The sequence below is a fragment of the Nannospalax galili genome, unplaced genomic scaffold (assembly GCF_000622305.1).
Source record: "Nannospalax galili isolate Female #2095 unplaced genomic scaffold, S.galili_v1.0 scaffold875, whole genome shotgun sequence".
Taxonomy (NCBI): Eukaryota; Metazoa; Chordata; class Mammalia; order Rodentia; family Spalacidae; genus Nannospalax; species Nannospalax galili.
The window spans coordinates 4,004,339-4,029,789 of NW_008337059.1; the positions used below are offsets into that span (position 1 = coordinate 4,004,339).

Genomic DNA, 25,451 nt, shown 5'->3' on the forward strand with positions numbered 1-25,451 from the left:
GAACTCACCATGTAGACCAGGTTGGCCTCCATCTCTGCCTCCCAGGTGCTGGGATTAAAGGTATGTGCCACCATGCCTGACTTAAGGATGTATATCTTAATAGTACTTTTACTGTTCCATGACAAACTTTGTTCTGTCTGTGGCTATAAAAGATAATCTTTGATTTTTATTTTGATATTCAAATTTACATTTTGAGGAATGCAGATATTAAGAATTATCTTTGAAATGAAGTGAAATTTTATCCTTTATATTGGGTATCTTAGACCAAATAACAAGCATTTCAGTCTTCTCGTGAAGGCAGCGAAACCACAGTAATCCACTGGTGCTCTAGGCTAGGACCTTAGAAACTTGTTTAAGAATAACATTCAGAGCCAAATGTGGTAGCACACACCTTTAAACCCAGCACTTGGGAGGTAGAGGCAGGTGGATCTCTGTGAGCTCAAGGCCACAAGGAGACCCTGTCTCAAAAAGAACAAAACAAAACAAAAAGAAAGAAAAAGAAAAGTCCACTTTTGAAACCTTTATTTGTCACATTTTATGTTTCTTACTAATTCATTGGGATAATTTGAAACTTTCTGTCTCTCATACATACAACATGTGTGCATACATACAAAGTCTATGTAGTTTTGTTCTTTTGTATATCGATGCAACCATTTCTGCTGATTTCTTTCCCTTGTAGATTCATAGAAAAAAATTCACCACCTTAAAAAGAAGCAAGGTTATAAGAACCAAATTCTGAGTCCTGGATGAAAGCCTACAGATGAATAGTAATCAATTATAATCAGTGGGAAATCCAATATTAAAATTAGTTTATAGTGACCTATATTATTTGACCTGCTCTACCTGGAAGGACCCAAAGCATATCTCTGGATTAACCATCTCTCTAAAAGAACTGAAGCTAGGTTGTGTCTGCTGATTGTCTATACTGAGATCTTGATGAGTAGAGTTTGACTCCTAGATATTTAAAAGATTTTTGAGGTGGGACCTGGGCAAAAAGATAGAAAAGATTTGTGTTCTCTAAAGGAAATTTGTAAACTTGAATTCCAATGTACTGGACAGAAGTGTTTAGAAAGGGAAAAAAAGACAGATTTGGGGCAGCTGTGAGTCTGAGTCCAGCTCCACCTTTTTCAGATTCTTGGGAGGGTGAAATGAGAGGATGAACAGGAGGCCCTGGAACACAGAACATGTTAACCACAGATGCTTAGTCAACAGCAGCTACAATATAGCCAGTACATTCAATTGTGAATAGCAGACTTTTATAAAGGGAAAAATGACTTGACTACCCAAGAGATACAGGGGTATTTGGCTTCTAGTTTGTGGGAGACTTTCCTTTCCCCATCAGCTCAACAGTCAATCCCCAAATCCAGAAATGGACAGATAGCTTGGGATGAGGTGCATCCAGTACATCACCACTCAGTCCTGTTCGACAGGGAGTTCTTGCAGCAGTGCTCATAGGAAAAGGACAGGGTCTCTTTACAGTTCCATGATAAACTCCATAGCCACTCACTCATTACTCTTCAAAATACTCCGTGGGATAAGGAAATAAGACTCATATTTGCATAACAGAGTGGGCAGCAACACTTGATGTGTAAATATCGTAATAGCACAAAAGCATGTCGCCCTCACTAAATTACACAGTGGGACAATAAGAGGCGGCATGGCCCTAAAATTCAGTGACCATCTCTGCAGTACAGGGTCCACTTAGCTTTCATGGAAAGGCTTGTGGTTTGAGAATACCCAGGTATGATCTCGACCCTGTCAACTTCTTTGCGCTGAAACATTATAAAATAGTGATGTTTGTACAGTGCTGTAAATGTACTAAATGCCACTCAGTTGTACTAGGTTGAATGAAAACTATGGTGAAATTTATGTTATATTTTAACATAATAAAAACAAAACTCTAAAAGACGCATTTTCCTAATCCTTAGTGGCAACTGTGTTTTTCTTCTGAACATGTACACCGTCATTGTATAGGTTCCTCTGAATGCTTGTGTATGCATCTGCTTTTCAAAAATCTCTGACCTGTGTGTTCTACTTTGTGCTGTTCTGGCATCACCCCATCCTTATTTTCAGGGAATAAGAACTGTATCAGCTGCATGAGTACACAGATTCCGTTGCAAAACTCTTTGGCTTTAGCACATATTTATCTACTTTAGAAAATTCTCCTATCCAAAGGGCAGGCTTGGAATGGGTATGTCTCCTCTCTCCAAAGGCACTGCATGGCTTTCTTAATAAACGGAAGTGGGAGAGAAAGGGGGATTCCCCAAAGGTATGCCTGAACCAGTTCCTGAGTTTCTTCTTTCAGCCAGCTCAACTTCGCAGCATGGGACTTGGGACTCTCAGTTCTTGTAGACAAAGTTAATATTGTTCTTTTATAAAGCAGAAATCACAAAAGGTGGCAGGTCTTTAAGACCCACACAAGCACAGTGTATAAAAGAGAAAGAGAGTAGCTGGGAGAGATGAGAGAATCCATCAGGAAGTCCTTGAGGCAGAGGGTAGTGAGTATGTCCCAAGGAAGCTTCATGCTGGTCTAGCCTAGCCCTGGCAAGCAGGGGAGGGTGACCTTGGACTTCACTGCATGGAGGAACATGCTCCCTGGGCAAGTTGTTTTTGCTCCAGTCAGCAGATTTCAGCTGCTCCTGCTATACCATGTCTTTCCAGAAATATGAAGGCTTGTTACAGATGAACAGGCCTGTGATGACCACTGCAGCCAAGATCAGGGAGAAGAGAACCATGAGGAAGACGTAGGTGGAGTTGGGGAGAGGTGCAGAAAACGGCTGCTCGGCTGGGATCATGTTGGTCAAGTTCAGCATGTAACCCAAGGTCCACCCGGCATTGCTGCCCTGGATCTGCAAACAATGGGAAAAATCTGCCTGTTGTTTGTGGTCCAAAATGTAATCTGTAGTATTCATGCAACCCTTTCCATAACGCTGAGCAACCCGCAGGCGGAGAGAATCTTGCATAGTGTCAATAGAGTCACTGTATATGCTACACTAGGAATAATACAATTGTGGAAAATAGTAGCAAATGATTTAGGGGAGTTTGGAGTCTCATTACAATGTTCCTAAATTTCAGAAAGGAATTTGGTGAATGGCTGCCCAGTTCACCCTCCTGAGAGACTTAATTTAAACAGAACAGTGAAGCTTTGCATTTTTTTTTCTTTCTCTTTCATGAGTTGAGGGGCCAACCTAGAGGTGACAGGAAGGAGGCAAAGGATGAGGGAATAATGATTGGCTCCAGCCTTTCACATCTTTGCCAGACCAGAGAAGTTATCCCATGTAGAGCCAGGGATTCATGAGGGAAAGTTTGGGGAATAATCCCAGCAAGTCAATTTCCTGAAGTTGGAAAGCCAAGCACATGTCTGAGAAAGAATTCTATTTTTTAAATTTATTTCTATGTGTATTTTGCCTTCATGTATGTAAGTGCTCTGTGTGTGCAACACCCATGTAGGATGGAAGAGGGCATCAGATTCCCTGGAACTGGAGTTAGTGACAGTTGTTAGATACCATGTCGGTGCTGGGAACTAAACCCCAGTTCAAGAGCAGCCAGTGCTCTTAACCTCTGAGCCATCTCTCTAGCTGGAGAAAGGATTCTTATTAAATTATAAAGCATGCTCTTATCCTCCCATCTTCTGAAGGATAATTTCCAGTCACCTCAGAACCTACTGGACTATAGATGGTCTTTGAACAACAATTGTGGAAATGGTTTTATTATATGAGCTGCCCATGACTTAGAGACCTTGGTAAGTACAGATAAGCCTAAAGAAAAAACTTCGGTCCCGAATTTTCTCACTGGGTCACTCAGGATTGCTACTACTGTCTCTTTGTGACATACCTTTCCTGTACTCTAGGAGCACGTCTGACTGTCTTTCTTTCTTTTACAAAGAAAAAAAAGAAAGAAATTAAATTCTATCTAGCATAATTCATTTAATAATACTTTTTTAAACATCCCGTGTGTTTTAAGATAGCTCTAGACCATCATCACTGGCATGAGCTGCCTTCAAGTCATTTTAACCAATTATTTAGCATCCTAGGAATGCAGTGATGGGACAAAATGATGTGAATCTTTTTAAGGCTCTTAGCATACATTGTTAAAACAATCTCATGAAAGGTTGTCCCAATTTACAATGCCCTTTCCTCCAAACTCTTACTGATAGCAACAGTAATTTGTTTTTTTTTTTCCTGCCAATCACATTAGCATAGATCCTTCAAACAAATGAAATAGAAGGAAATGAAATGGAAAGCAGCCTGGGATATAAAATGAGAAAAACGATTGTTTGAATTAGCAAGATCAATAATAAAGACAGTATAGCAATAGTATCCTAGGGGCCTTCACGGCCCTCTGCTTCTATGCTTTACAGTATCTGAAGTCACTATATTGTAAAAGGTGGTAACATTTTTGCTGTTAGCTGGCACAGGCTTAAAACCACAGAAAATCACTGCTCTTGGTGCTTTTCAGTAAGTAGTCACTTGGCTGACATCAGCGTTTCTCTACTCCTCAATGCCTGCAGGTGGCACTGTGGTAAAGCACAGCAGGGAGGCTGATTCTTAAGGCTCATGCTAGGCCAGCCTGCCAAGCGAAGGCCCCAGCCACAGCTGCCACTCAGTCATCCCTTCACATGGAGCTTTCAAATTGATCCATTTTAAAGCAGCAACTAACAAGGCCTTTACTCCTGATAAGAAACCAGAATTGTTTCTGGCAGGAGGGGCTTTTGGGAGGGATTCTGATGTCAGTTTAGTGGTTATTACATGCTGAAAAATGAATGAACTATTGTTTTATGAGAATTGGTCACAATTCTATGTTCAGAAAGGCGCAACCAAGAAGGCAGGTACCTGTCCTTAAAGAGGTTCCGATCCACATCTGCCTGCTGTTCCCAGAAGGGCTTGACACAAATGCCAGTTTAAGACAGAAGTGGGATGGCAGAACAAGGCATCCACCGAAGCTTAAGTTAAATGGACTCTGATTGGACCATTTCTAAGACCAAAGCTGCTTCAGTCACTACCAGACCAAAGCTGTTTCAGTCACTACCACCCAACTTCCACACACCCAACCGATTCCCAAATTACCTTGCCCATAAACTGGATTTGGTCCCAGGAATCGCCTGTGAAATTATAGCCTTGTAAAAGGAGGGAAAGGATGTAGGTGCCCGAAAAGCAGTATTCACTCAGGTACTTCTCCTTTACTGCAGGATAATCTTGTCTGACCTAAAAGTGAAATGAAGGATCTGTCATATTTGTGCAACAGGCTCCTCTCCATAGCTCATTTCTCTATTGGTACTCAGCTCACAGGGGTCTGAGGGCAAACCTCTTTCTGTGGAGACACTGCCTCATACCTTCAGAGAGTGCAGGGTTTTCACTAAGGGTCTCCTGATGAAAGTTTTCCCTTCACAGGGCTCTCTATGAGAACAGTAAGTATTCTAGGAAGAGTTCCATAGTCTAGTAGTTTCAGAAACACTCAACTTCAATGTCTCATTTCATCCCTTAGACTTGGAGTTACACCATCACAATGGCATATTAAAAGCTGTGAAGGTGTTATATGAAGGAAGTCCATTAACTTTCCTTTAGCCTGAGTCTCCTATATGCTGTTCACCAAGTTTTTAGCTCAGAGCCTCTATAGCATTGTAAGGAAACAATGTCCCCAAAACGTCCTTGGACTGACAGCTGAAACCAGTACCCCTTCGAAGTTGTCACTATTCACCCCAGAATTATCAGTTCAATCCTCCATGTTCATATGATTCTTCATTGAGAGAGAGAGAGAGAGAGAGAGAGAGAGAGAGAGAGAGAGAGAGAAACAGCCTTGGAAGACATTTTCAGAAGGATTTTGCTGATCATTGCTGAAAGTGCTAACATCCACTTTCTATTTTCTGTTCTTAACCTCTTTTTCCATCTAAGTCATATAAAGTAATTGTATTATTGAGTTGTTCGTGTTTTTACTCATCCACTCTTTACAGAAGATAGTAAGAGATGTTTGCCACCCATTCTAGCTGTGGTAAATGTGGAACCAAATGTAAACAGCCTGCTCTGTTCCTGTCCTACCGTTAGAGGACAGCAGGCCAGGATATCACTAGCTCAGCCCAGGGATCTGCCTATTGCCTTGTTACTCGGATGGCCTTTTCTCTGGCCACCATGAGCTTAGACAACAAAAATCTGTTAAACATTTATCATGTGCTCAGAATTATGCCAAATGTTTTATATGCAACATTTCCTCACCCACTGCTTTCCAGGTTTTGCCCCTCTGATGAAATATGTCACGTGTAAACTCTACTTTCTGACTATGGTCTAATAAACACAGAAAAAACACTATAAAATTCAAAATCTCTTTGTGGGGCTGGAGAGACAACTCAGAACTTACAAGCACTGGCTGCTCTTACGGAGGACCCAGGTTTAATTCCCAGAGTCCACATGGGAGCTAACAAACATCAGTAACTCCAGTTCCAGGAGATCTGATGCCCTTTTCTGGCCTCTTTGAGCATGGCATACATGTGATGTACTTATAGACATGCAGACAAAACACTCATACACATACACTGAGACGACTCAGTGGTTAAAAGTACTGACTGTTCTTGCAGAGGAACCAGGTTCAGTTCCCAGTACCCACATGGTGGTTGACAACAGTCTGAAACTTCAGTTCCAGGGGATCTGACACCCTCTTCTTTCCTCAACAGGCACTGCACGACACGGGTGCATTTACATACATGGAGGCATAACACTCATACAGATAAAATAAAATTAAAAACTCAGAATGTACAGCTCTTTGTGATAAAAAGTTTTTTTAATTTTTATTTTATGTATAATAGTGTTATGTCTGCATGCATGCAAGTGTGGCTGTGTTGTGCAGTGCCTGCACAGAAAAGGGTGTCAGAGTCCCTGGAACTGCAGGTACAGACAGTTGTCAGCCACCATGTGGGTGCTGCAATGCATACCCTGGTCTTCTGCAAGAACAGCCAGTGCACTAAATTACTGAGCCATCTCTCCAGTCCCGTGATAAAAAATTCTTAACAAATTAGCCATACCAACACAAGAAAGACACAAATAGGGCACAAACCCACAGCCAGCATCACACTGAATGAGAAAAAGGCTGAAAGTGTTCCCTCTTGATCTCTAGAATGAGACAGGTACACATGCCCAGCACTATTATTCAACATAGTTTGGAAGTCTTAGCAAAAGCAAAAGAAATACAGGGTATCCAAGCTGAAAAAAGAAAGCCAAATTCTCCATGTTTATTAAAAACACGGTTTTCTACATAGGAAAACCTAAACATGCTATCAAAACAGTGTTACAAACTAACTCAATGAAGTTGTAGAATTCAAAATTAACATACAAAATAGTAATGTTTTATCCACCACTAATGAACTTGCTAAACAAGAAATTAAGAAAGCAATTCAATTTGCAAGAGCTACAAAATAACAAAATATCTAAGAATAAATTTACCAAGGAAGTAAATATTTCTATACATAAAATTATAGAGCATTGATGAAAGAAATTCAAGAAGACATCCACACACACATAATATATATGCATATATATATCCTATATAGGTCCATGAATTGATATTTAAACTAACCATAATGCCCAAATCAATCTATAGATTCAGTGAAATCCTCACTCAAATACGATATTCTTTATAGAAATAGAAGAAAAGTCCTAAAATTCATATGGAGCACAGAAGGCCAAGTGTAGCCAAAGCTAAGAAAAACAAGTCCCACAACAGAACCAATGTTGGGGCTTCACTGACTTCAAGGTACAGCACAGAAGATGCTGCAGGCCATGCAGCACTGGAGATACGGATGCAGGAAAATGAAACAGACTTCTGCATCACACCATTTATGAAAATCAATACACAGTGGACATAAAATTGAGAAATCGACAGGAAGAAACACGGGGGCACTACCCCAAGACATTGGTGCAGGCAAAAAAAAGTTTTTGGATAAGGTGACAAAATTAAAAGCAGACAACCAGATTATAGCAAAGAAGATTCTGCATAAGCAAGGAAATAAGAAAGTAAAGAGACAAGTCACAGAACAGGAGAAAAGTATTTACAAACTATCTACCTGATAAGGAATTCATATCCAAAATATGTAAGGAACTCAAACAGTTCAACAACAAAAACCTACAAATAATCCAATTGAAAATGGGCAAATGATCTGAATTCACAAATGAGGACTCACAATGGCAAACAGTTGTGTAAAAAAAATGCTTAGATATTTCTAATCATCAGGGAAATGTAAGTCAAGACCACCAAGAAATATAGTCTCACCCCAGTTAGAATGGCTATTGTCAAAAAGAGATACCATAACAAATGCTGGTGAGGATGCAGAGGAGGAGGAACTCCTGCGTGCTATTGTAGGAATAAGTACAGCCATTACAGAAAATGTGGCAAGTCCTTTAAAAGTTAAAGCTATTGCATGATCCATCAATTCCACTATTCAATATGTATCCAGAGGCCATGTAAGAATTGCTCCAAAGAGATACAGTACCCCCATGTTTATTGCAGCACTATTTACAATAGCCAAGGTATGGAATAAACCAAAGTGTTCATCATCTGGCATATAGATAAAGAAAATGTGGTATTACATAAACACACACACATACACAAATATATGATGGAATATTATTCAGCCATGAAAAGAATGAACCTGTCATTTAGAGCAACAAGCATGAATCCTGAAGATGCACTGTTAAGTAAAATATGTCAGGCAATGAGAGACAACTATCACATTTGTGGAAAAATATCTCATATATCTCACAGAAAAAGAGAAAAGAACAGTGGTCACTGCAGACTGGGAATGGTAGGAGTAGGGGTTCAGAGACAAGTTGCATGAGGGATCCAAAGCACAAGTAGGACAAACTTGTTCCGGGTTCTATTAGTAAGGAAACTACTGTCTAAAATAGTTTATAATATATCTCAAAATAACTAGAAGAGTACAAATGTTTCTAACACATAGAAGTGATTAACATTAGAGGAGTTGGAAATCGTAATTACCCTGATTTGATCACCCACTGTGAATGTGTTCCAGGTTATTGTATCCATAAATATGTACAAATACTATGTGGCAATCAAAACACCCTTCATGCCTACCTAGGCACATATCAATTAAATTCCAATCGCAGTGGTATTTCTGGAAGCGGAACTGAGCAGCAAGTAAAACACCACAATCACAGTGACGCACTACTGCATTCCTCTTAGACTGGCTGTTGTCAAAAAAGATGAAGGAAGGAAAGGAGCCAAGATGGTGGGTTAGAAGCTCCCTCTTTCTAATTCTGGGAATGGGAAGAGTCCAAGTAACCAAGAAGAAACATATTCAGGTGAGAGAAAGGAAGAGAATTGGAAACAAGAAAGAGGTAACAGGGCAGAAAACAAAACAAAATTAAAAAAAAAAAACTCCATAAAGAAATGCATAAAGGTAATGCAGAGAGAGGAAAAGGAAGGAAAAGTTTGCAACCTTAGCCTGGTTAAGTTGAAGCCACAGCCACCAGGTATGTCTGTGGTGTGTAGACAGCTCTGGCAGCAACAGCCTGGCAGTGCAAGCCACAGGAGGAACCCACAGGACTTGCAAGACTTCAATTCAGCAGAGGGATTTTACAGTGACTTTCATGTGGCAGGAAGCATTGAAAAAGAAACCTAATGCTCCCCTCTCCCATAACTCAGTGCCATTTTGAGAGATGGCCTATTGTTTGAGATTGAGCTACTCTGGAAAACTGAAAATAGGGAATAATTACAGGCCCAGGAGCCTAGGGACACTGTGACACAGTGTCTGGGTAGGAGATGGTCACAGAGGCAGTGGAGCGTAGGAAGGTCAGATAGGAAACCAGAAGTTTAAGTAGCAAAGAGCCCACTCTGTGTCAAGGAGCAAGCCATTCTCTGTGGGTCACTGTGAAGCCTGGGAGCTCAGCGTCCACAGAAGTCAAAACAAGAAGAGATAAAGATTGCAACTAATGAGATGGCTCAGCGGTTAAGAGCACAGACTGCTCTCGCAGAGGACACGGGTTCGATTCCCAGCACCCACATGGCAGCTACGAACCATCCTTAACTCCAGTTCCAGGGGAATCCGAAGCCCTCTTCTGACCTCCGAGGCACTGCATGACACAGGTACACTCACATACATGCAGGCAATACACAAATATACATTAAAAAAATAAAATATTAAAAAAAGATTTTAAAAAAAGAATGCAAGTAATTAATGTTAATACTCCATTCTCACTAATAGACAGATCATCCAGACAAAACATCAACAAAGAAACTTCAGACCTAATTTTACCATAGACCAAATACACTTAACAGACATCTATAGAATATTTCATCCAACAGCGGTAGCCTATGAAACTTTCTCCATGATACAACACATTTTAGGTCTCAAAGCCAATCTTCCCAAATACAGAAAATAAAATTCTTATTTTATTAGCTCACAATGAAATAAAACCATAAAACAATAGTAAAAGAAACAATAGGAGCACATGGATATTGAACAGTTTTGAATGATCAGTGAGTCACTGAAGAAATAGAGGGGAAAGTTTTAAAAGTTCCTAGAATTAAATGAAAACAAAGACACAGCTAAGCAGAGCCTTTGAGATACAGTGAAAACAGTTCTATGGGATGAGTTCATAGCTGTGCATGCCTACATTAAAAAGTCAGACGGGGGGCTGGAGAGATGACTCAGCGGTTAAGAGCACTGACTGCTCTTGCGGAGGACCCAGGTTCGATTCCCAGCACCCACATGGCAGCTAACAACTGTCTGCAAGTCCAGTTCCAGAGGAATCCAACACCTTCTGACCTCCACAGGCATTGCATGACACAGGGGGACTTACGCACATGCAGGCAATACACTCATACACGTTAAAAAAAAAAAAGAAAAGAAAAGTCAGACAGATCACAAATAAATGGGCAGATGAAACATCTTAGAGTCTTAGGAAAACAAGAATAAGACAAACTCTATTAGGATATGGAAGTAAATAATAAAAAATAGGGTAGAGGGGATGGAGAAACAGTTCCGTGGTTAAGAAAAACTGAAAGCCTTTCCTGTATAATCGGGATTGAGATAAAGGTGTCCAGTCCCTCCACTTCTATTCCACATAGCAATAATAGTGCTATATATAGAAGTGCTATATATAGAAGTGCTATATATAAAGCAATAACCAGAGAAAGAAATTTAAAAAAAAACATACAAAAAGGGAAAGAAGAAAATTATCCCTATCTGCAGATGATTTAATCATGTATGTAATCTTTTGTGCCAATAATCAATGGGACATATTCTCCCAGAAGACTCTGATCTTATGGTTTCATCAAACCAGCAGGTTACAAAATCAATATACAAAAAAATCAGTAGCTTTTCTAAACACCAAAAAATGACCTTGCAAAAAAATCAGGAAAACATCCCATTCACAATAGCCTCAAACAAACAAAAACCTAACCAGAAAAGTTGAAAGACCACTATAATGAAAACCTTTACAACAAAGAAAACACTAGAAAGAAACAGCTCCCTGTGCACATGGATTAGCACAATTAATATTGTGAAAATGGGTGTACTACCAAAAGTAATTATAGATTTGATGCAATCCCCATAAAAATTCCAGATGTTTATCACAGAACTAGATAAAACCAATCCTAAAATTCATATGGAAACACAAAAGACCCTGAATAGACCAAGTCATCCTCAGGGGAAAGAGCGACACTGCATGTACCACAGTACCTGCTCTCAAGTTACACTACAGAGCCATAATAACCAAATCCAGCATGGTACTCGCACAAGAATCAACATGAAGACCAATGGAATAGAACGGAGCACCCAGAAATAAACCCTATGGGTACATTGTCTGGTTTTTGACAAAAGGAGCCAAAAGCATGTACTGGAAGAAAAACAACCTCTTTGACCAATGGAGCTAAAACCTGAGTATCTGCAGGTGGAAGAGGAAGCTACAGCTCCATCTCTCATGCCACAAAAACCCAATTCAAATAGTTCAGAGGCCTAAACCTAAGAACTCAAAGTTTTAAAGAGGAAGTCTTAGAAAAAAAAAAACACTTCAAAATAGAGGAATAGGTACAGACTTTCTGAGAAAGGACTCTAATGGCTCCGAAAATTGTTGCAAATACCGATACACACGATTTCGTGAAATTAAAAAGCTTCTGTACAACAAGAGACAATAAGCCCACAGAATGGAAGAAAATCTTTACAGCTGTATCTGACAGAGGGTTAATAGCCAAATTCTATAAAGGGCTACAAAGAGTTAAACACCAAACAAACTATCCAGGCACTAAATGGGTAAAAAATAGAACAGTCCTCAGAAGAAGAAATGCAAATGGTCAAGAAATACTGAGAAGAGAAGATGTTCAACACCCTTTGTCAGCAGGGAAATGCAGATCAAAACTATTTTGGGATTCCATCTTAGCATGGACGGAATGGCTATACTTGAGAAACCAAACACAATGAATGGTGGAGATTTTATGGGGTAAAAGGAACCCTTATACACTGCTGGTGGTAATGTAAATTAGTCCAGCCACTATAGAAATCAATATGGAAGTTCTTCAAAAAATTAAGAACAGAGCTTCTTATATGACCCAGCTGCACCTCTCTTCAGTACACACCCAAAGGAATCCATGGATACTTGCACACCCATGTTTGCCATGGCAGTGTTCCCACTATCCAAGTTAAGGAATCAGGCAGGTGTCCATAAACAGACGAATGGATAAAGAAAATGTAGTATTTTACATAGCAAGTTCCAGGCCAGCTGGGGCTACAGGGAGACCCTGTCTCAAAAAGACCAAAAAAAAGTGGCAAATATAGAATTCGGTTTTATTTGGCTATAAAGAACAAAATCATGTCATTTGCAGGAAGAGATGGATGATGGTAAGTGAATTAAGTCAGACTCAAAATGATAAATATTGCATGTTCTCTCTTACATGTAGAATACAAGTTTTTAAAAAAAACATGAAAGTAGAAGAGGGAATGTTGGGGAAGAGGAAGAAAACTAGGGAGAGAGGGCAAGAGAGAAACGGAAGTTGAAACTGATTAAAATATGCTATTGCATATATGAAAATGTCACAATTTTCTACAATTAATATATGCTGACAATACAATTTTTTAAAGAAGAAGAAATGAGTTGTGGGGTAGGGGGGATCCCAGTGATGTAGCTCAGTGGTGGAAGTAGACAAGTACCTAGTGCATTTAAAGTCCTGGGTGTGATCTCCAGAAAAAAAAAAAAAAACAAACAAAAAAAAACACCTGCTGGCAAGGATGTGGCAAAAGGGAACCCTTACACCCTGTATGTGGGGGTGTAAATCAGTGTAGCCATTATAAAGAACAGTACAAAGATTCCTCAAAAAAATTAAAAGCAGTACTATCTGACCAAGCAATTTCACTAGTGGGTTAATATTCAAAGGAAATAAAATTACTATGTCAGAGAGATATCTACATTCTCATGTTTATTGCAGCTCTATTCTTAACCCATAAAGAGGGAATTAACCAGTCCGTTAGTGGGTAAGTGCATAAATACAATGTAGTATATGTGTATATATATACATATATGTATATATAGAGAGAGTTGTGTATATATGCATAATAAAATTCTAGTTAGCCACAAAAAGAATATATATATGCACAATAAAATGCTAACTAGCTACAAAAAAGAATGAAATCTTCCATTTTGGGCAATACAGATGACCCTAGAGAACATTTTATTAAGTCGAATAAACCACACACAAGACAAACACTAAATGATCTTACTCTTATGGAATATTAAAAAGTTTATCATTTATAAGAAACCAAGCTAATATATAATTAACATGTTCAAGGAGTGATTTCATAGCATGAGCCAAGGAGTAGCTGTCAGAGATTGGGGAGGGCAGTGGGTACAGAGGGGTGGTGGGAAGTTGGGAAATAGGTAGAAAGTTAGAGTCAGGGAGGAGGAGTAAATTCTACTGCACTGTAGGCTGACTATAGTTAACAATAACATACTGCATGTTTTAAAAATCTAGAAAAGAGGTTGTTGAATGCTCCCACCACAAACAAATTGTATATGTTTAAAGTAATAAGTATAATTATTATTCTGATATGGATACATGGTGCATACATATGTTGAAATATATTGTACAACATAAAAATGTACATTTATGCATCAATCAAAAATAAAATAATACTAAAATCAGCTTTAAAAAAGAAAGGAAAGATCGATGAGGCTTCTGGGTAGCCTTCCCTCTCCTGTGAAAAGGCACAGATGCATCTGGTTCTTCCTTCTTTTGACCTTGAATATAGAGGCTACAGGAGCCACCTCGTATCCATGAGGAAAGAGGCAAAACGACAGAACTGAAGACACAATGGCTGAGTCAGAGATGAACTACTCATCACATGATAGCAGCTGCTTCTGGCAAAACTTCGTATTAAGTAAGAAGCATAAGATGCCAATTAAGCCATTAAAAGTTGTCAAGGAATGTCAATAAATGCGTTCCTGGGTTCACTTGGACTTCTCTAAGACAGTTGCTGGATCTTGGTCAAACCAGTATGATGCTAATCAGCAGATTCCCATCCTCCATTACACTGAGGGCACATGACCATTGTCATGAATATAGTTTCTGGTCACTTACCTCCTTCCAAGGTTTTGAGCAGAATTTCCTTATTATCTCAATCATTTCTTTCTGAGAGGAGACATTGTCATTTACTGTCATATTAAAAAAATCCATCACAAAATAGAAAGCTGAAAATGCCTACAAGAGAAAAGTGCAGAGTTTTAGGTTGTTTCCAACACACAAGAACATTGACTTGATCTTTGGGGAGCTCAGTTCTGGTTCTAACAGCAAGGGTACCCTCTTCTGTCAATCCCATGCTTGCAAACAAGCCATCTGCTTCAACTTCAGCCAAAATAGACCCAATGGAAAATTTTTTGAAGATTTATTTAGTTTATGGGTATGAATATTTTTCCTGCAAGAATGTACATGCATCACACATGTGCAATGCCTGTGGAGGTCAGAAGAGGGCAACAGATCCCTTTGGATTGGAGTTATGGATGATTGTTAGCCATGTGGATGCTGAAAGTTGAACCTGGGTCCTCTGCTAGAACATCCAGTGCCCTTAACCACTGAGCCATCTCTCTAGTCCCCCAATACAAATTTCTTAAAAGATGCATTTTTAAAATAATTTCTTTTTAAAAAATTTTGTTTATTTATTTATTTTATGTGTCTGAGTGTATTGCCTGCATGTGAGTGCACCGTGTTGTGCGATGAGGTCAGAAGAGGGCTTCAGATTCCCCTGGAACTGGAAGTAAGGACGGTTCGTAGCCACCATGTGGATGCTGGGAATCGAACCCGGGTCCTCTGCAAGAGCAGTCAGTCCTCTTAACTGCTGAGCCATCTCCCCAGCCCCTAAAATAATTTCTTATCTGTAACAAGTACCTAAACTTAAAAAAAAAAGGACTGTGTGTATTAGTCCGTTTGTACATCTCACAGTCCATTCCAATGACATAAGACTTCTTTTTTGTACCTTAATTTCTCCTCCATTTCCAGTTTAAACAGTTGTCTGGCAACATAGCTGACAGTCTACTTTTATCAGCTTTCTAAGAGAATATAGCCAGAAAATTAACCCAAATTCAAATGTGTCCATAAAGGAATAAAAAGAACTTTGCTAAATCATTTTCCAAAGGTGCAACCAAAATATACTGAGAAGACTTTGATATCAATTAAATGAAGCTTTTGAGGTCACATTTGTAGAGACAGAAACAGGTTTTATATTTTCGTATCAAGAACCTACCCAAACTGAGCACCTGACCTGACCCCACTCCCTCCCACATTCTGACTTGCTTTCTAACATGACTGCCTGCTTACAACACCAGGGATTAGCTGGGCTTTGCCCTGGTTTGGAAGCACATTAGAGGTAGGAGTAGTGTCCGTAGGGTCATGTGTCTCTGGCATTTGTATGTGAATCTGCCTTTCATACTTTTTTGTTTGTTTGTTTTGAAATGAGGTCCCCCTGTATTTCCAGCTGGCCTAAAGACAAGGCTAGTCTCCACCTCATAGAGATGCCTCTGCCTCTAGAGTGCTGGTGTTAAAGGCCTGCACTATCACTCCTGGCTTTGCCTTCCCAGACTCATCCTGCTTAGTTAAGTTCATGGTTTTTAGTTTAATCTCTATTTCCTACCAACTTTTTGGTATAGAATAAGGCCTCTTAGACTAGAGATCATAGGTCTACCTTAAGGGATTAAATGTCTTTTAAATTTTATGAAAATTTTTCAATTTACTTTTATATGCTCATTTTTCTGCTTCAAAGATCCTTAGCTTTCATCAAATTCTTAAGAATTTTTTGGTTCCTTCAAAAGTTAAGAATGACTGGGCTATAGAGGACATTATGCCAAATAAAAAACAGTTGTGAAAGTACAAATAGCACTTAATTCTATTCAGATGATGGCACCTGGCACAGTTAGAAAATCTGCAGAATGGCGGCAGTGGAGGGGAGTATGGAAGGAGGGGTTAAGTTTTTGCTTAATGGACGCAGTTTCGGTTTGGGAAGATAAAAAGAAAGTTCCAGGGACGGAGCGTGGAGATGATTGAACAACGGTGTGTTATGCTACAGCACTGCACACTTAGAAACAAAGGAACAACTTTTACACTAAAAATAAGAGTGAAAGGAAAGAAGACCGGTCTAAACAGCCTCAGTATTTTGCCTGTAGTTCTTGCCTTGATGGTGAAGTTATGATCTGAAGTGTCTTCTCTCAAACAGGACCGAGTGTGCAATATGCAGTCAGTCTTCTGTTTAGTACAAATACCTGATTCAAATGTAAAGCAATGCTTTAAATCTCTCCTCCTTTTCCTATTTTTTTAACATTTTCTATGATTATTGTTACTCTTATATTCCTTACCAATAAGCTATGGAAACCAACCCTCTCTCCTTAATCACAGTAGACGTCATGTCTGAGAATGAGAATGAAAGGGAAATCCTGTTGGGTGAGCCAGGATATGCTTGTTTATCTCTCATAAGCAGTTGTGCTCCAGAATTAAGTCACTTACAGAACTTCCCTTGCTCAGGGGCCAGTTCATTCACAGGCACATTAATTTGGTCTTTTACTCCATCTACCTGCTAACTTTCACTAATCCCTTTGTACATCAAAGCCTAAGTGGTAGGTTTTGTTTCTACATGTGTTCTTCAGAAACCTAGCACATATCAGGTTAAAGATGGCCTCCTAACTCCCCTGGAAAAGTCTCTATTATAGCAGATTATTGCTTATATGTGTGGACTGGAGTTCAACCTAGAAAATTAAAGCGTAGATCGAAAGGGAGAGCAAGGCTTAATGGTATTTTTTTCTTCTTTTATGTATACTGTAAAATGGAAAGGTAGCCTTATTTAGAATGATTCCATTTCTTAATTCTCTACTGATTTTTTGTATATTTCATATAGGACATCTTAATCAACTTTATACCCCCTCTCCCCATTGGCCCCCTCCCATAGTTCTCCTACTTGAATTCATACGTTCTGTCATTTGAATGATTCCATTTTTTTGTTGTTGTTGCTGTCTTTTTGAAGCAGGGTCTCCCTGTAGCCCCAGCTGTCCTGGAACTCACTATGTAGACCAGGCTGGCCTTGAACTCACAGAGATCTGCCTGCCTCTGCCTCCCAAGTGCTGGGACTACAGGCGTATGCCACCACACCTGGCATGATTCCATTTTTAACCCTCTGAATTACACTGCATTGAAAAAAACCACCTATTCTTGTAATACTCGAGGAAAAAACATTACTCAAAATCAGAAGGTTCAGGGTCACACTGGCAGTTTTCTTCCCATGGCTATAATGACTCTTTAAAACACTCTAAAAAATAAAAATCATCATGATCCGACTTTTCAAGCAGAGCTACAAGGGCCAATGCCAGCAGCAGTTCTTCTTCTAGAAGAGATCCAAGGCCAATGCTTGAGGGAGAATTGGCTCAGTGTTAGGAATTCCGAGCTTGCTTTTAGGTACAGATGGGATGCCCTATGTCTGAGGTCTAAATCTGCAATCAGCTCCTAAATTTCCATACTGGAAACCAACCTTACTCTATAATCTTTCTTAGCATGTCTAAGACATACATTTGTGTAAATTAAGCAGCAACTTAGGAGAGGAGCTCTGTAGGCCACCCTCAAAGAGCACAGCTCCCAAGTCATTGCCTCATCTTCTTTCCACACTGGCTTAGAGAATTAATACTTGTAGAAGGATATATGCTTCTTCCTCCTTATAGCTGCTCTGAATTATTTCCTATCATCAATTTGAGAACCAAAAATCTAACCTAGAAAAGTGGCAGCTGTAGTCCCAGCTACTTGGGGGGCTGAAACAGAGGGATCACTGGAGTCCAGCAGTTCAAGAACAGCCTGGGCAACTTAGAGAGATGGCATCTTAACAAACTACCAACTAACTAGCTATTTATCTAGTCAGTTGAACTAGTTAGCTAAATAAATAAATAAATGAAAAAAGAGAAAAAGACATTTTTAAACCTCTATAGTGCCTTATTCCACCAAAGAATTGAGTGGGCTAAAGTTGCAATGGGTTAAGCATCCCTTAACCTGATTCAAAATCCAAAATGTCCTGAAATCTGAAACTCTTTGAGGTGCAAGATTCAGATTTCAGAGTGTTATCCTTGGATGTTGAAATCCTCCAAAGGTTTAGTAGGGTGGAAGTCCTTATCTCATTAATATGTCCTTGAAGGGGTCAGACCCTGTTCTTTCCTGATTCTGAGCATGAGATGAGTAGGCTCCCACCATGGTGTCTTTCTATCCCTCTCTCTTCTTTTTCTCCTCCATCCCTCTCTTCCCCCTCCCCTCTCTCCTCTCTCAGTCCAGGCTACCTTATCACATCAGCAGGTACAAGAAATTGGAATATGGGGATTAGAGAGATGGCTCAGTAGTTAAGAGCATTGCCTGTTCTCATAGAAGACCAGGATTCAATTCCCAACACCCACATGATGGGTTCTAGGAGATCTGACACCCTCTTCTGACCTCCACAGGCATTGCGTAACATGGGTGCACTTATATATGCAGGATGACACTCACACACATAAAGATAAATTTTAAAAATTTTTAGAAAAGAAATTGGAATTTTAACAATATGGTCAAAGAAATTGTCTAATAAAATAAAATATCCCTTGTGACATATCTTTGGAGTTCAATTATAAGAACAGTTCTGTTTTGTCCCAAGATTTAGAAAGATGAATATAATAAAAATGTTATTGGTCTGATTCTATCTTATTTTTCCTATTGGTTACTAGCAAGCACAGAGCTAAATTCATATACCTGTATATAGTTCACCCTTGAACAGCACAAGTTTGGGCTGAGTGGGTCCTCTTAGATGCAGATTTTTCTTTTACTTTTTAATTTTTTTTAAAGATTTGAGACAATTTGAAAAAAATCAAAGTATGTACCCTATAAGGGTTGAAAAAAATTAAGGAATTTAAGTGTCATAAATGCATAAAATTTGCATAAAATCTCTTTTTATCATTTATTTCCACAAACTATATGCAAATCTACTATAAAAGATTAAAATTTAGCAAAGATTATGCACACCAACACTAATGTGTAGTATACGACACAATTAACAGCTCAGAGAAATTTAAACAAACATAAGGATGCAGTATTAAATCCTAATTGCATAAAACACTGCAGTCCATATCCTGCCACTGTAACAACTGCATAATCCTTCATGTTGCTAGGAGGGTGAGCTCAGGTGTTACAAACCCTTGCTAGAACAGGCATGTTACACTGCTGTTCTACACACCAGCAATTCATCCTTCTAGTAATGTGCAGGAAGAAGTGATCTCTTGTGATTGTGCATATTTTCCTCTGCATATAATATATATATATATAACATATAAACATGTATTGACTATCAGAGTCATTGTTAAGCCTTCTAGTCAACGGTGGTCTATTACTAGCAGTTAAGTTTGCAGGGGTCCAAGGTCAGTGGCAGAAGCAGAGAATGGACCTCAGCAATTCCCTGGGTGCCTAGCTGCCATTACAGCCACTATGAACAGTGAGAGCTACTCCCCCCAACTGCCTCCACCTCACATTGCCAACACCACACCCAATGGGTGGCACGGCTCAGGTGGCCTCACATTGGTCGTGGCAGTTATGAGCCAGAGAGGAGAAAAAAATCAAGATAAGCCTCTAAGCCAGACCACCCCCCAGGGTAGTATCACACCAGTTCTAACTATTAAAGGAGATATTCAGACAACTCAGAACTACAATATAACAGAGACAAAAGTATCTGACCCACTAGCTGAGAATTCATCTATTCCTAGGCTGAGCAGGGAAACCTGAGTGACTGGAAGCCTATAATTCTACACCTGCTCATCAAACCAAAAAAAGGGAGCATGGAACTCTGGCAGGCAGCAAAGAAACAATTGGAACTGAAGACCTTAAGTGCTTGGGTTTTGCCACTGACCAGATAATTAGAACTATATAATTATTTAGGCAGCATGGGGTTTTGATCTTATCGGTAGCTTGAAATAGGCTGTGGTGGGAATATTTACACCACAGAAATAGGGAACTGCTACAGATTAGCTAGCTTCCTGTCTTGAAAGCATGGTTTAGACATTTACCAGCCCAATCACCGCTTGCTGGCATATCTATTACACACCACTGCCAGTGATGGCGTTATCGTCCTCATTTTTTATAAAAAAACAATTTTTTTTTTAATTCCTCAGAATTTTAGGGGAAATTTACAAAGGTTTTTAAAAATTGAAACAGAAACAAAAATTATCAAAGAAGAATAGGTACCAACCAGTGCTGGGAACTATATACAAAGAAGATACTAGTTAGAGGCAAGGAATTAAGAGAGTGAGGGGGAATCCACGCTGAGGATTGGAGGGTTGGGAGAACCAGACCACGAGAGAGGAAAGAACCAAACAGAAGAGCCTCTAGGGGTCGCTCAAGGCCACTTCACCTTTTCCACGCCTTATCTCTCCCTACTTTGGTTGAAGGAATCACTTAAAAAGGCAAGGCATTCCATCCCCCTCAAAGAACAAGGGTTTGCTCCTGACTTGAAGGTAAGATTGAGTCATGTTTCCCAAGAGGCAAAGCTTTCAGGGACGTTAAAAGTCAACTCATACAATTTCCTTCAGATTTATCCTTCCGAGCTACAAGTGGAGTGAAAAAGCCCTTGGTTGTCTCCAGCATCCTTGGCCATGTGCCTCCCTTTTGTGACCTATTCCTTCCTCTTCTAAAAATTCTACTCAAGACAAGGAAGGGTCCTGGATCCCAAGAATCCCCATGTGGGAAGCCAGTGCCAGTTCAGCCACATGGTATTGAAGCCAGGTTCTAGCTCTGAGTTTGGGTTTGAAGCTGACTACAATCCAAATGTTACTCTGCCATTGTCTGCGGTACACTTCTCTCAGGACCCTTCCAAGGAGAAAGCTGTGGTCTCGGCCACAAAGCAAGCCTGGTTCCACGGTGCTACCCACTGTTTCCTCAGAGACCTAGGAAATGAAGAGCTAGGTTACAGGACAGGCGTTCAGCCAGATCTGATAACCATGGGTCCTGTGCTCTCTCCACAGAGCTCTTTCTGTGACACTGGACTTGACCCAGAGACCGAGGGGGTAAAAAAACACAAAACTCATGCTGCGGTCCTGAAGGGAACTGAGCCTCTCTCCTGATCTGTTGTTTTTTGAAAAGGGAAAAAGGCAGACAAAGACCTTCTCCTTTGGATGATATCTTGAGTGAATAATGCATTAGTAATCTTGGTCTGTAACTGGCGCTTGTTGGGTGGTAGCTAACTTTTGTGATCTACTCCTGGACTGAGAGTGCAGCAGTGCCTGGTCTCAGAACCAAAACAGACGGTACCAACAATGAGCAGATCAGGAGGACTCTCTGCCTCTTTGGCACAAATATTTTCTCTTATTCTGGATTAGGAAACGAAGGAAATGGGAGCCAGGATTCAAATAATCCCCCACCTCTTTGAAATGTGGTAAAATGGATGCTGTTTCCTGAGTTTCTACTTCCTAAATTTTTTTTTTTTTAAATAGAACAAGCTCCTCAGCTGAGTCATCCAATGCCTCCTTCCCTTCCTGACACTTGGGGTGCCCCTTGCCGCAGACTCTGATAAGTACACACCCTACAGCTGGCTTCCTTCTTCCTTGCTTACAGAATCCTCATTTTACCCAGGTAGAAAGAGCAAACAATAATTACTCTAAGTCAACTATGATATTAACTTCCCTTTATCTCAGATTGGTTTCAAGATGTGCATTTCACCAGGGTCTGGCTAACAGACTCTGAAAAGACGTCTTTTGACACTGGTGCATCATGAGAAAGGTGCTTGAGGAGAAACCTCTAGCCATCATTCTCTTTCCTACCTCGGCTTTGCATGTGAAGATGTGATACTTGGAGCAAGAGTCACCATCTTAAACCATGAAAAGTCAAGAAGATAGTGGAGAAGCTGATCCCAAATCCCAATATTGTTAGGTCAAGTAACTAGCACAGTTATATCAAGACATTATTGTGTGAGAGAAAAAAAGAATTTCCATTATTTGAACTTTTTAAAAAAATATTTTACTTATTAATTTTATTTTATGTGTTTGAGTATATTACCTGCATGTATATAAGTGCAATCGTGAAGTGCAATGCCTGCAGAGGTCAGAAGAGGGCATAAGATCCCCTGGAACTGGAGTTACAGATGGTTGTTAGCTGCCATATGGGTTCTGGGAACTGAACCCAGGACCTCTGCAAAAGCAGCCAGTGCTCTTAACCACTGAGTCATCTCTCCAGCCCCTATTTAAACTCTTTATAGACATATATCATATAACTTGTAACCCCCCAAAATCCTAGACATTGTACCTCATCATTTCACAAACTTACCCCAAAACTCCCTTGGAGTGGTGGCAAGAAGACCCCATCGAAGGCACACTGGGAATAAGGGCAGTAACTTTTGTTGAAGAGCTCAAGGATGCTCTGGTGGCATTTTTGATAGTCTCCAGTACCCTGGATTTGAAACTGATCAAATGGCAGAGTCTTCTGGAATCTCTTGGTGCAGGGAGTGTTATAAAGTTCACTTACATTCACAAGCTTCTCATACCCAGGATGGAAGCATGGGTCCCTGAGGGTTCTGCTACTTGAAACCTGAGTGGAAGAAGCACTTGAAGGAATCACTTTGGGTCAATGGCACACTCCACCCTCATCAAAGCACCGGCATCATATGTCACTGTATTACTCAGCACAAGTACCAATACACCCGGTCCTGCCCTTTTCACCCTTGAGAATAAGGTTTAAAAGAAAGATTTACAGAACAGGCAGCAGGTGTGATATGGCATGTTGGTGTATGACAGTATTTATAACCCTGCCCAGAAATGCCACTGGTTGGGACTGTCCCTGAACACTTAGTTCTAAGCACATAGACCAAGAGTAGGTTCATAAGAAGAGTCTTCGGCTCTCAAAAACTTGGGTTTGAGTTGTAGTCGTCAGTGTTCCACATTATCCCTTCCTTTCTTCCCCAAACAGAAAACAGGAGCTGCAAGAGCTGGAAGATGCTTTTAGGGCTTTTATTCCAGTACTGAAAAAAGTGATTTTTAAAATATTTTATTTATTATTTTTTATGTGTATGAGTGTATTGCCTGCATGTGTGTAAGCGCACCCATGTTGTGCAATGCCCTCGGAGGTCAGAAGAAGGTACTAGATCCCCTAACTGGAGTTACAGACAGTTGTTAGCTGCCATGTGGGTGCTGGGAATCGAACCCATGTCCTCTGCAAGAGCAGTCAATGTTCTTAACCACTGAGCTATCTCTCCAGCCTGCAAAAAGTGATTTTTAACCACCAAGAAGACAGAGGGGCTGCTGTGGACAAACAGCTGCATAAAGCTTGGAGGTTGGTTGGCATTGCTCACCTGTACCTGCTTCTAAGGTGGTGTCTTCTTGATGGTTTTAAGAACCAGAGAAGGCCTGGTGGAGAGCAGAGAACTGGCTGTCCTTTTCTGGAGACAGAGGACAGCTGGATGTGACAACCACCCTGTGTTTATTTGCCAGGGTATGTCTGGTGCTCTTATGATACTAACTTTTTTTTTTTTTTTTTTTTTTTTTTTTTTTCGTGTACAAACTATCGAGAGCATCTGGGGACAAGATCTAAAGTGCTGATTGGCAAATTGTGTATTTTCCCTGGAGTGTTCTTCTCTGATTAATAAAAAAATTATGCAGAAGATCTTATAAATTACCATCTCTCCCCATAAACAACGCATTAGCATGTAATTTGCATTATCAACACCACTGGGTCAGAAATTAATTCCTGAGAAAAGAGCTGAGTGGTGTCCTTGGAGATAGTGCAGTAAACAAACATAGGAGGGGATGTCTGGGTGGAACAATTCACAGGGATCGACCAGATGTAGTTTGGTATCCTGCCTGAAAAGGTTTGGAAAGTGCTATAATCAGCTTCAGACCGATTACTGAATTACAAAGGGGAAATAACAGGATGTGGGGGCTGAGGACCAGATGTGGGGATGGCAGTCTGAATTCAGTCACACTTGCCTGAATGTCCTTGGCCAATTTCTGCCAGAGCGCCTGATCCTTCCCATAGCACAAGAAGCTGTGTGTGTACACAGTGTAGTCCTTGCCATACAGGCGAAACTGCAGAGAGTTTTCTGGGGACTCTATCGTGGCATTTAGGGGCACAAAGGTGATTTGCGTAGAGGCTCCTCCGAGGTCCAAAGCTCCAAAGGTTTCCTGACTATAGCTGTCAGGTGAGATGAAGTTGAGCCAACTGCGTTTCTGAAAGAGAGTACAGTGCAAGAAGTCTCTGAAAATCCTACTTTTTCTTGGACTCTTGGACTTCCTAAGACAGAGAAGCTGAGGCAAAGCTCATTACAGATTGCTGAGTCTGCACCACATCAACAGCAAGAAAAGGGCTTTAAAGACAGCTCAGATCACAGCGACATGGGGCAGTGGAACTGTGGCTCGCAAACTAGGTGTCTGGGCTTAGGCTGACTCAAGTTCAAATCCCTTCTCAGTCATTAGCTACGTGACACTGGCCAGAAAAGGCATCAATAAGGGGCTCTAAAATAGGGGTAATAATGGACCACATATGGCTGTTTTGAGGATTAAGTCACAGTACAGGAAATGTGCTAAACACTTCTCACTTAGCAAATACTATTTGTTTTCCTTTGCTTTGTTTTAGGCCAAGTCTTGCTATATTGCCAGGGCTGGTCTCCAACTTGAAATCCTCCTGCCTCAGCCTCACCGTGTCCAGTTAGCCTTATTTTTAATAAGATTAAAATAATCTCAAATAAAATAGATTTGGAGACTGGAGAGATAACTCAGCAGTTAAGAGCAATGCTCTTGCAGAGGACCCAAGTTCAGTTCCCAGCACCCATGTTGGAAGGCTTACAACCCCCAGTAACTCTAGCTTTGGGGGATCCAACACCCTCTTCTAACTTCCAGAGGCACTTACACCCATGTGTACATACCCACACATAGACACACACATATAAAATTTTTTTAAATAAAAATAAAATCTTTAAAGTAGATTTCATTTTC

At 40.2% G+C, this 25,451-nt stretch overlaps 1 protein-coding gene across 1 annotated transcript in view; it reads right to left on the reverse strand.

Annotated features, from left to right (window-relative positions):
* Positions 1 to 505: 505 nt before the first annotated feature.
* Positions 506 to 25,451, reverse strand: part of Entpd1 (ectonucleoside triphosphate diphosphohydrolase 1) — a 97,320-nt gene continuing 72,374 nt past the window's right edge. The window contains exons 6-10 of the mRNA XM_029563010.1: positions 24,447 to 24,750; positions 22,792 to 23,052; positions 14,575 to 14,694; positions 5,067 to 5,204; positions 506 to 2,849 (exon numbers count right to left, since the gene is read on the reverse strand). Of these exons, the coding sequence (XP_029418870.1) occupies positions 2,643 to 2,849; positions 5,067 to 5,204; positions 14,575 to 14,694; positions 22,792 to 23,052; positions 24,447 to 24,750 (1,030 nt within the window). The 3' untranslated portion in view covers positions 506 to 2,642. The remainder of the gene's footprint in view (positions 2,850 to 5,066; positions 5,205 to 14,574; positions 14,695 to 22,791; positions 23,053 to 24,446; positions 24,751 to 25,451) is intronic.